Below are 11,812 nucleotides of genomic sequence, written 5' to 3'. Positions count from 1 at the left end.
TTGTTTACCATTTTTTCAAATGCTTGACTAATATTTTATAAATAGATGAACACTTTTTTTCACATACATTGTATATTTTTTCTATACATTTTTCATATATATGAGAAACATTTTATTTACATAGATTTTACATTTTTCAAATAGAACTTTAACTTTTTTAATACATGGTCAACATTTTTTCTATACACACTTTAAACATTTTTCAAATGCTTGATATAAAATGATTTTTCAAATACAAGATTAACATTTTTATTGATACATGATCAAAAAAATTATATACATATTAACATTTTCAAATGCATTATTAAGATATATTTTTTCAAATACATGTTTGACATTTTTGAATACATGGTCAACATTTTTCAAATGCTTCACTAACATTTTCAAATATATCTTTACCATTTTTAAATGCTTGGTTAATTTTTTTAATACAATGAACTTTTTTGAAACACACTATTTTGTGTACACAGTTTTTGTATACATAAGAAATATTTTATTTATACACATTTATCTTTTTCAAATATTTTATTCACATTTTTTCAAATGTTTTATGTAACGTGTTTTTAATACATTTATTTAGAACATTTTAAAGTATAAACGACAGTAAAACAAGAAAGAAAAACGTAAAGAAAACTGAAAGAAATCACGGAGGCCATGGTCTCCTGCGCTCCTGAGCCGGTCCATTTAGGCAGGCACCTGACGCCAGAGCAGACTAGGTCTTGCTATAAGCGAGACATAGCGCTGCCCTCAAGGACGCGAACGTGTGTGTTCGTTCGTTGTGTCCTTCTCATGGCTTCGTGAGGTCAACTAAGCTAGAAATATCTAGTCAACTCGTTAGCAAAGTCGCATATGCACCTACAAGAAAGTCACATGTGATAAACAACAAATGGATATGCGCAAAACAAAAAAAAAAGAACAAATGGAGCCGCATCGTTTTTCCACTCCAGCATTCACTTTCTACGGTTCTACCAAGTGCGATCCGAGCTCACAGAAATTTTTACAGCGTAGCTGCACGAGTAAAACGCCGAGCATTAGTCACCCCGCAACAAAGATCCACCCCCTCCTCCGCCGCCGCATGATCGCGATCTTCGCCGCAAGCGACCGGCTAACTAACGAGCTAGTACGATGTGAGGCACCATCTCTCTGTCAAGTCCGAACATCCTCCTCAGCTCATGCCTCGTGACTCAGAACTCCGTCAACACCTGACACGACTCCACCGGCCGATTGGACCACGGACGCCACAAGGAGCTCCGCCATTGCAGCACTGTCGCCGCACTACCACTCGCCGCCGCTGGATCCATCGGAAACCGAACTCCCGGGGTTTAACAAGCCCAATAATTGCCTTTCTCACAAAGTTTGACGTAACAGACGCTGCTCCTCTGACGCTGGAGGCCTGCAGGGTGATACCCCGTTGGTGCTTTCAGCACTCCGGGATCTGATAAGGTGATACGCATATGCCTAGCCTAGACCAGAGCCATCTTCATAACGAGCACGTGCGTTACGTAGTGGTGGGGGGAGCACAAGTGGCTGCATTATTGGCAACTGAAAGTGTATTTCGCCAGGGGGCGCGCGCTGCGCGCTGCCGTACACAGTTTCATGGCCTGAAGCTTCCACTAGTGGAAGGCCTGAGGAGAACCCATTAGGCGCGTCGGTACGTGAGGCAATAATGCGGAAAAGGAGGTCCATGCGGTGGCTGCAGCTAGCAACCCACTCTGGCCGGCCGGCCGGCCGGAGAGCGCATGCAGGAGGAAGTTTCCCGGCTACGTGCGAGTTAGAATCGTGTTTCGTGCATCCTCAGTTTAGCTTTGCTGTCGAGCTAAACAGCACTAATTAAAGAAATGAGAATGAAGGTTTGATGGGAAAACAGTCAAATGTGGCACATGGTATTCTGGAGAGGAGCAAAGGCTCTTTGTTTGTGTGAACTTTGGAGTGTTATCGTGGAGTGAAAGTTGAGAGTCCGTGGCGCGTGGCGGCCTGACATACTTCAGACCCACGTTTATGTCTAGTTGGACTCATGATGGCCTCATTAGATGAACTATCAAGCAAGCATTTCTTGCGGGATTAGAGTGAGCAGCAAATTACAATCTTAATTTACTTCCTCCTATCAAAATTAATTGATGCAGCGCTCTAGTACAAGTTTACAATCTTAATTTAGTAGCATATTTTCTACAACAGAGATGTCAAAGGGCAAATCATGGTATCATGGTCGTCACACCTCACAAGTGATACCACGTCAGATCCATCTTACTTACAAGTGCTAAGGGCATCTTCAGCCGTTCGCCTCTCAGGAGGGGCAAAAAATCGCCCCCTGGAGGCACATCGGCGCTAAACCGTGCACTGGGGGCGTGATGCCCCCCAGTCACGACCCCCCCACGAGTTTTTAAAATGTTCAAATTCGGCGCAAACACAACGCAAACACGGGCGAGTTCGTTCAAATTTAAACATATTTTACAAAAAAAGAAAAAAAAACCTACCGCGGGCTACCCCCGCCGTCTCCCTCGCCGCCCGCCCACGCAGTTCTACATGCCGAGGAGGCTGTAGAACCGCGTGTAGTCACCGCCGCCGTCGTCGTCGTTGTCGTCGCCCCCGCCTACGCCTCCGCCGTCCCTGCTGCATCCCTCCCCCGGTTGGCGCGGCGGGTTGGACGGTCCGGGGGCGTCGTCGTCGTCGCTATCGAGGACGACGACACCGTCCTCGTCCTCGCGCCCACATTTGCGGGCGGCGATCTCCTCCAGGGCCCAGCGTTGCCGGATCATCTCCTCGCGTAGGTAGTCGTCGCGCGACGACCGCATGGCGTCCTCGTCGGAGAAGCCGCGCCGGGCTATCTCCTCGTACTCCGGGGGGAGGCTGGGCTTCACCTTGGGCTCGACGAGGGCGCCAGAGCTGCGGGTACGCGCGCTGACAGGCGTGTCCTGGGGCTCCGGCTTGACGGGGCGGAGGTGGAGGCAGGGAGAGCCGCCGGACGAGGAGGAGGACACCCCGGTCTCCATGCGCCTCGGCGTCCAGGAGCTTCCCTGGCGGCCCCGGTGGCGTGAGAAGGACGGGGGAGCGGGGTACTCGAGGCGCGGCGTGTTGCCGCCCTCGATGTACTCGAGGACGGACTCCAACGTGCGCCCGGGCACGCCCCACCACCGACGCCGGCCGACGGCGTTGAACCTACCGGAGGGCACGACGCCGTTGGTGGCCTCGAGCTGCTCGTCGTGCCGGCGGCGGAAGTACGGCTCCCAGATTGGGCTGTCGGGGACGTACCGGGGCCCCTCCCTCGCCGCACGCGGCAGGGACGAGCGGATGCGTGCGATCTCCGCACGCCGCGCCGCGCCGGTGGGTACCGGGGGCACCGGCACGCCGCCGGCGCTGATCCTCCATGCCCCGGGCACCCGCAAGTCCGACGGGACCGGGTACTCGGCCTCGAAAAGGAGGCGAGCCTCGTCCTCGTGCAGATGACGGCGCCCGAATCCGTTCGCTGCCGCGCCGTCGCCTGGGAAACGCTCGGCCATGCTTTCTCAACTGGTGACGGCGAGAGGAGGAAAGGGGAAGAAATGAGCGCGTCGTCGGTGGATGATCGGGGTCAGTCTCTCCGGCGCGCCTGCAGTCGGCTTTTATAGGCGGAGACGCCGCATGGTAGGCTTGGCCGGCGTGATTGCGTGGCGGCCGAGCGACGCGCCGCCCAGCCTTCACTGCACCGCCCGTGAGGCATCAATGGAGGTTGACCGGCGCGGTAGCGCGCGCCAGCTTTGGCGTTGATTCGCCGCGGGAAACGAGGCGATGAGGACGACGAAGGGGCGAGAAGAGATTAGAGTCGCTGATGCGGCGGGCCCGCGGCTCTTCACGCCAAAAACGATTCGCCCGGCACCCCCGAGCGACCCCCAGCGCGCCGGGTTCGGGTTGGGTCCGCCGGCGCCAATTTCGGCCCGAGCCGGCGAAAACTGGGCTCTTGGGGGCGCGACTGGGCCGTTTTTTGGCGCCGGCGGATAAAAAAACGCCTGGGGGGCTTTCTTGGGGGCGCGGCTGGAGATGCCCTAAGATACATGCGAGGTGCAAAGCTGTACCTTGTAATCGTGCAACTATGTTTCATCTAGGAAAAAGGATAAAAAAAATAGCATGCCCTACCTGGCTACCTCTGATTTTCTTTAAGCTAGTACGTTGAAATTTTACATGTCAACAATTTTTTAGTTGGACTAGAAGGAATCACTAGATATGATGTACAATTACTTGGTGTATGCCACTATGTCAACATGTTTGCACAAAACTACTAAAGGTTTTTCCCTTGAACCACTTCACATGAGAGTCCAGCAAAAGTGTTTTTCTAATCCTGAGCTCAAATGCTCCTCCATGAACTGTAAAATAGAAAAACATTCAAAATATTTTGATCTTTTGACAACAAACATTGCCTTAGTTTTTTTCCTGCATGCAAACATTGTGACGAAATCACATTCGTCGAGTTCTGGGAGAAAAATAACAAAATCGGCACTCCAAAATGCTTTAAAAATAGTCTTTTCTGGAGAATCAATTTCTTTTCTTTTCCCAGAGCATTACGAATGTTTTCTTAACAAAATTTTGGGCGCATGTAGAACATTCAACAATGTTTGTTGCAAAAAAATCATTTTGGTTGACTTTTTTATTGTTATTTACGAGGGTGCATTTGTGCTCAGAAGCAGAAACTCCAAATCCAAGAGCTCGTCGAGGGACTTGTTACTCTTGGAGACCACCACCATTGTCTCAACAATCTCTTCGAGAAGCTTGTGAAGCAACCGAAATCTTCTTGTGAAGTGTCCCATCTCCATGCATACTGGATCGAGGACAATTCCTCGAGAGAAGAGTGACTCGAGAGAGGGTCCGCGCGTTGGCACCACAACAAAGTATAGAATAGGTGGATGTTTGAACTCCGGGAAATTTCTTGGGTCTTCATACTTGATATTATAAACCTTCTGCATAATTCAATTTGCTTGCTAGTTTCCCTTATTTGCAAAACTTTCTTAGCACGGGCTGTTGGCGCACTTCCTATCATATTTAAGGTTTGTGCTTGAACAAACTCTACTAGGTTGGTTCCACATTAGAATTAAGTTACATATGTAATTGTTTTAAAACACTAACACCCCCTCCGAGGAAACATCTAGCTCACCTAGACACATGTTGATTTTAAGATATATTCTCTCGAATTATAGTAATAAGAATATCGTACCGAGATGGAAAGGAATACCGCTGGCGCATCCTGTAAGTTGAGCCACCACATGAAAAGGAAGCGGTATTTGTCCTCTTCTTAATGTTTTATGGAGCTGGAGTGACCTAAAAAGACGCCATAGTAGCAAGATAGACAGAGAGGATGGTGGTAGACTACGAAGGGTTGAGTGATGTTTATTTTCTGCTACTCTATTTCAAAATAATTAAAGTTTTAGGTTTGTTCCAAGTCAAGTTTCATTGAGTTTGAATATATCAGTGTCTATAAACCAAATTTGCTTCATTGGATTCAGTATGAAGTATATCGTCATATAATATATACATTTGATATTATTCGCCGAACAAATATTTGATATCATAGAACTTTGCAGATTTCTCTATCGGCTTGATCAAGCTTTTTTTACCCATAAAAAGGAAAGACTTGATCAAACTTTAAAAAGTCTAACTTAAGATCTTACACCATCTATCGCAGTGAGCCGAACATGTCCGGTTGCCCTACCTTTTGTTGACATGCTCCCAAGAACCCACATAGCAGCACTTATGATTTCTCATGGGTTCATCCCTTAACGGAAGAGGTGTGTCTGTGTTGTGTGTGTATGTTTCTGAACATGCGTGTGTTAGTGTGTATGCAGGCGTGCGAGCATGTGTGAGAACGGGTGATGCTGCCTATGGAGGCACCTGAGTAGGTGTAAACTGTCGATAGAGTAGAATAGGGTGAGAAAAGAAAATGAGCTAATGGGCTAGGCCACTTCAAGGGATGACCGTATAAACAATTGCAGTCCTTGGCCCAGATATCTTCAGTGGTTAGTGGGCCGTTTTGATATATATTTTTGGCAGATATAATTTGCTAACTTCATGTCGGAACAACGAACCTGGATAGCCCGAACGTCGTTGTCCAACAAGAATGCATAATCGTGTCTAAAAAAATACTAGGATGCATAATTTGCATAAAAATATCCTTAAAAAATATACATTGCTTGAGTGTATGTGTGTATATATGACCGTCTCTGATTGTACCGTGTAAAAAACACATAAATTGCACAAAAGTTTATCCATGTGGTTTCACTCGCAACTTATTTCATCGGACATTCGGACACGGGTCACTTCTACTGCCTCAACAAGATATGCAACAAGAAAGATCACGACCACGGTATCACAGACGACAACAGAGCTGCAACAAATTTTTTTTAAAAAAGACGACAACAGAGCTGCAAAATTGTTCACTATTCATATATTTTTTTCCCACCGTTTCACTAGTACTGTACAATTTCCTCGAACGATTTTTCACACACATGTGGCTAGGTTGTCTAGATCGTCTCGAGCCGTGCAGCGTCCACGTGCACCTGCACGGCCGCCGGCTCCTCGGGTCGGGCCTGCGGCGCGAACGGCTCTTGCCTGCAGGTGGGGCACGTCTGGCGCGCGGAGAGCCATCGGTCAATGCACCGGACATGGAAGCCGTGGTGGCAGCGCGGCAGCACGCGGACGCGCTCGCCCTGCTTCAGGTCGGCGAGGCAGATGGCGCACTCGGTGGAGCAGCACACGGCGAGCTCGATCCCCGCCGAGTACTCCATCGTCGGGATCGCCCGGATGGCGGCGCCCTTGCCCGCCCGCTTCTTCTTGCCGCCGGCGCCGGCTCCGGCGTGCAGCGCGGCCCTCTCCAGGCCATCGGCCTCGGCGTCGCCGGGGGCCTCCGCCGGGCCGTAGCACACGCGCCGCGTGACGCGGCACGCGCACTGGACGAACGCGCGGACCACGAGCGCCACGACGAGGACGCAGAGGAGCAGCGACAGGATCGAGATCACCGTCGCGTCCACGGAGCCGAAGGGGCTCGAGGGCGGCGTCTGCCCCGACGGGCCGGGCGACGCCACCGCCACCGCCGGCGTCGCCGCGGCGTGCGACAGAAGCCTCCTGGCATGCATGCGTCCCACGTCCATCGTAGCAACCTCTACTGTCTCCTGTACTCCTGCTTGTGCGTGTGCGTCTGTGTTTTTTTTTCGACAAGCGGGAGAGTTCTCTTGTGGCGCGGCGAGAAGCCGCTTATATAGCAGCTGAAGGGGGACAATGTGCATGGCATTTTCTTTCAAAATATTTCGTGTCGCCATCGCAGTAGTGGGCCTTGTGTATATGCTGCAGGCGATCGATGAGGGAGATGTTTCGTGGAATGTGGAGCAGCCGAGTCACTCAGGGAGATAAGAAAGATGCACTTCGCTGGGTGGCGATTCCGAACGGGCGGCAAAATCCGGAGAAGCTTTTGACTGGAACACCGAAATGCTTTCTTACTGTGCGTATTGGAGCATCGGTCAGAACACTGTAACGCTTTCAGAGGCCACGCCTCAAATCACAGGCACAGCTAGTATCTCGCGTGGGAGCATGGGAGCATCGGCCATGCATGGGCATGGCCCATGGATTTCAGGTACCATCAAGTAGGGCACCTTTCGTAGTAGTGCAGGATGATTAGTGTGGCGCAAGTGCTACAGTGTCGTTGTCTCAAGGGAAAAGCACAAGTTCTCAAACGTTCTCAGGGTTCAAATTGATGCAAACCACTATGCTTCTGCTTCAGTGCATCTAGTTTATGTCCACAAGTACACAAGATAGATGCAAAACCACTATGCTTTGCTACATCTAGTTTATGTCCACAAGTACTCAAGATAGATACAATACCACAACATGCCGACAGTGCTGCCTGTCTGGAACGAGTTCCGTAGGGCCACGACGTGCCAAGAGGGGTAGCTTGCTCCGGAAACTCGAAAAGTAGGGCGGGATTTGCCAGACCGCACTTACGCCCATCATTAGCGATTAATCTAAATTTTAAAAGCCCCGATCATAATCCTGCATGTCATTGGAGCCTCCACTAACCGCGACCTGCCAGCGCGCCAGCGGGTGACAAGTGGACCGGCGGGCGCCAGCGTGGTGCTGACTTGTCTATACGCGGCTGGTTCGGCGCAGGCCGCCTTCGACGACGTGGCGTCCGATGTGTCTCTCTCTGTCGTTCTTGCCGGCTGCTTTCAGTTTCTGTTGGCGCCAGTGGGTTCCCGCGTGGGAGTGGTCAGGAGAGACGGCATGTATGGGCTGGGCTGGGCTGGGCTGGGCTGGGATAAAGTCGTGCGTTCATGGGACAAATGTCACCTCACCCACATGAATTTTCACTATATTTCAAATCTTTGTAACAATTCTTATTGGTCAATAGCGCTAAAAAAACTCCTATGTTTTGCAAATCCTAGAACCTAGAGGATTGTTCTAAAAATGTACATTTCAAATTTTGATATATGCAATCATACTACATTTCCCACACATGAAGCTGTTTTTTTTTCCTTTGATCCTAGAAAAAATAAAGCTTCACCCAAAAAAGAAACAAAAAAATGTACTCCCTTCTATCCAAAATAAGTGTTGTGGTTTTTTAGTTCGGGCATAGCCATTTTCTATACTAGCATTCATTTATTTCTAAAGGAGGCCTTGGATCCATCGATCAAACTAGCAGTACACACCTCTCTGAGAATAAAGAAAGTACATTAAGATCTCTGAGGGTCGATTGTCTTCTTCATCCTGAATAGACCATGGTGTGCCATGGTCACCGTGTCTCTATCGCCGAAACGAGTCAGTCGCTATTGATTGCAAACGGGAAGTAATAGAGCCATGTCCCTGCGGGATGAGCATCCTAGAGAAGAAATCTTCAAATCGGTCGCCACCGGAAGATGCACAAATCCAATACCCCAACCTCCAAAGAAACTCACAGGCTCCGCAAGGCCATCGAAGGCCGCACCAACGTGGCGGCGAAGAAGCTGAAGAACAAAATTGCAAATGAAGTTACTGACCCCGTCATGCCGACAATCCCTAGAAACCATAACCTCACTAACTAGATAAGTCGGCAAGAAGTTATGCCAACAAGCCACCGAGGCCGCCACAAACCGATATTATTGAGATGAGCTCCACCGGGTAGATCGAGGCCTCCCCGCACTCCAACACCAGTGAAAATCTCCTCCCTGGGTTTGAGTGGGAGAGAACATATATCTTGCTAGCCCATGATAACTTACTTTTTATATACTAGCAATCATCTATGTGCACTATGGACCCTAAAACAACTATGTCCAATGAATGTTCTTCACAATAAGAACTATAACCAACATATGCTAGTGTACCCTGTCATGACATGTTATGTTATAATTGTGTGAATGTAGATGTAATTCTAGATCAGATACAACCTAATTCACGGTCTGTTGATGTCAATGATTGATAAATAGTAGCATGTCCAAATATACTTTTATATTTATTGATATTGTTCTTTATATATACGAAATATGTATATGGCAACCGTGTGGCAGATTGCGAAACTGCCACACGCATCTAACGCCATCAATTCTCTCCCGATTTCCTTTCCTTTCCCGCACGACCTCCCGATTTCTTTCCTTTCCCGCACATCCTCCCCGATTTTATCGGGCACACCCGCTCGTGCCTTCCTAATTTTCGTATAATCGTCATTTATGGCCCCACATGCCTTCTCGATTTTTAACAAAAATAATGCTTGGACTAGGATTTGATCTCTGGTCTGCAGGTAATTGTTGGGGAACGTAGTAATTTTAAAAAAATTCCTACGCACCCGCAAGATCATGGTGATGCATAGCAACGAGAGGGGAGAGTGTGATCTACGTACCCTTGTAGACCGACAACGGAAGCGTTAGCACAACGCGGTTGATGTAGTCGTACGTCTTCACGGCCCGACCGATCAAGCACCGAAACTACGTCACCTCCGAGTTTTAGCACACGTTCAGCTCGATGACGATCCCCGGACTCTCATCCAGCAAAGTGTCGGGGTAGAGTTTCGTCAGCACGGCGGCGTGGTGACGATCTTGATGTACTACCATCGCAGGGCTTCGCCTAAGCACCGCTACAATATTATCGAGGATTATGGTGGAAGGGGGCACCGCACACGGCTAAGAATATGATCACGTGGATCAACTTGTGTGTCTAAGGGTGCCCCCTGCCCCCATATGTAAAGGAGCAAGGGGAGGAGGCCGGTCGGCCCCTATTGGCGCGCCAGGAGGAGTCCTCCTCCTAGTAGGAGTAGGACTCCTACTAGGAGGGGGAAGGAAGTGGGGAGGGAGAAGGAAAGGGGGGCGCCGCCCCCCTCTCCTAGTCCAATTCGGACCAGGGGGAGGAGGTGCGCGGCCCACCCTGGCTGCCCCTCTCTCTCTCCACTAAGGCCCATATGGCCCATTACTTCTCCCGGTAGGGTTCCGGTAACCCTCCGGCTCTCCGGTTTTCTCCGAAATCACCCGGAACACTTCCGGTGTCCGAATATAGCCGTCTAATATATCAATCTTTATGTCTCGACCATTTCGAGACTCCTCGTTATGTCCGTGATCACATCCGGGACTCCGAACTAACTTCGGTACATCAAAACTCATAAACTCATAATATAACTGTCATCGAAACCTTAAGCGTGCGGACCCTACGGGTTCGAGAACAATGTAGACATGACCGAGACACGTCTCCGGTCAATAACCAATAGCGGAACCTGGATGCTCATATTGGCTCCTACATATTCTACGAAGATCTTTATCGGTCAGACCGCATAACAACATACGTTGTTCCCTTTGTCATCGGTATTTTACTTGCCCGAGATTCGATCGTCGGTATCTCAATACCTAGTTCAATCTCGTTACCGGCAAGTCTCTTTACTCGTTTCGTAATACATCATCTCGCAACTAACTCATTAGTTGAAATGCTTGCAAGGCTTATGTGATGTGCATTACCGAGAGGGCCCAGAGATACCTCTCCGACAATCGGAGTGACAAATCCTAATCTCGAAATACGCCAACCCAACATGTACCTTTGGAGACACCTGTAGAGTTCCTTTATAATCACCTAGTTACGTTGTGACGTTTGTGTTGGAAATATGCCCTAGAGGCAATAATAAAAGCATTATTATTATATTTCCTTGTTCATGATAATTGTGTTTATTCATGCTATAATTGTGTTATCCGGAAATCGTAATACATGTGTGAATAATAGACACCAACATGTCCCTAGTAAGCCTCTAGTTGACTAGCTCGTTGATCAACAGATAGTCATGGTTTCCTGACTATGGACATTGGATGTCATTGATAACGAGATCACATCATTAGGAGAATGATGTGATGGACAAGACCCAATCCTAAACATAGCATAAGATCGTATAGTTCGTTTGCTAGAGTTTTCCAATGTCAAGTATCTTTTCCTTAGACCATGAGATCGTGTAACTCCCGGATACCGTAGGAGTGCTTTGGGTGTGCCAAACGTCACAACGTAACTGGGTGACTATAAAGGTATACTACGGGTATCTCCGAAAGTGTCTGTTGGGTTGACACGGATCAAGACTGGGATTTGTCACTCCGTATGACAGAGAGGTATCACTGGGCCCACTCGGTAATGCATCATCATAATGAGCTCAAAGTGACCAAGTGTCTGGTCACGGGATCATGCATTACGGTACGAGTAAAGTGACTTGCCGGTAACGAGATTGAACGAGGTATTGGGATACCGACGATCGGATCTCGGGCAAGTAACATACCGATTGACGAAGGGAATTGTATGCGGGGTTGCTTGAATCCTCGACATCGTGGTTCATCCGATGAGATCATCGAGGAGCATGCGGGAG

At 48.9% G+C, this 11,812-nt stretch overlaps 1 protein-coding gene across 1 annotated transcript; it reads right to left on the bottom strand.

Moving 5' to 3' along the window:
- Window positions 1-6,381: 6,381 nt before the first annotated feature.
- On the bottom strand, window positions 6,382-7,112 carry LOC123058832 (RING-H2 finger protein ATL73-like). The gene has a single exon (XM_044481504.1). It carries the CDS (start codon window positions 7,110-7,112, stop codon window positions 6,486-6,488), a length of 627 nt encoding a protein of 208 aa, XP_044337439.1. The 3' UTR covers window positions 6,382-6,485.
- Between the last annotated feature and the right edge of the window lie 4,700 nt (window positions 7,113-11,812).

The sequence above is a fragment of the Triticum aestivum genome, chromosome 3A (genome assembly GCF_018294505.1).
Source record: "Triticum aestivum cultivar Chinese Spring chromosome 3A, IWGSC CS RefSeq v2.1, whole genome shotgun sequence".
NCBI lineage: Eukaryota > Viridiplantae > Streptophyta > Magnoliopsida > Poales > Poaceae > Triticum > Triticum aestivum.
Note: the sequence above shows the minus strand (reverse complement) of the source record. Positions and strands in the feature narration are given on the sequence as shown.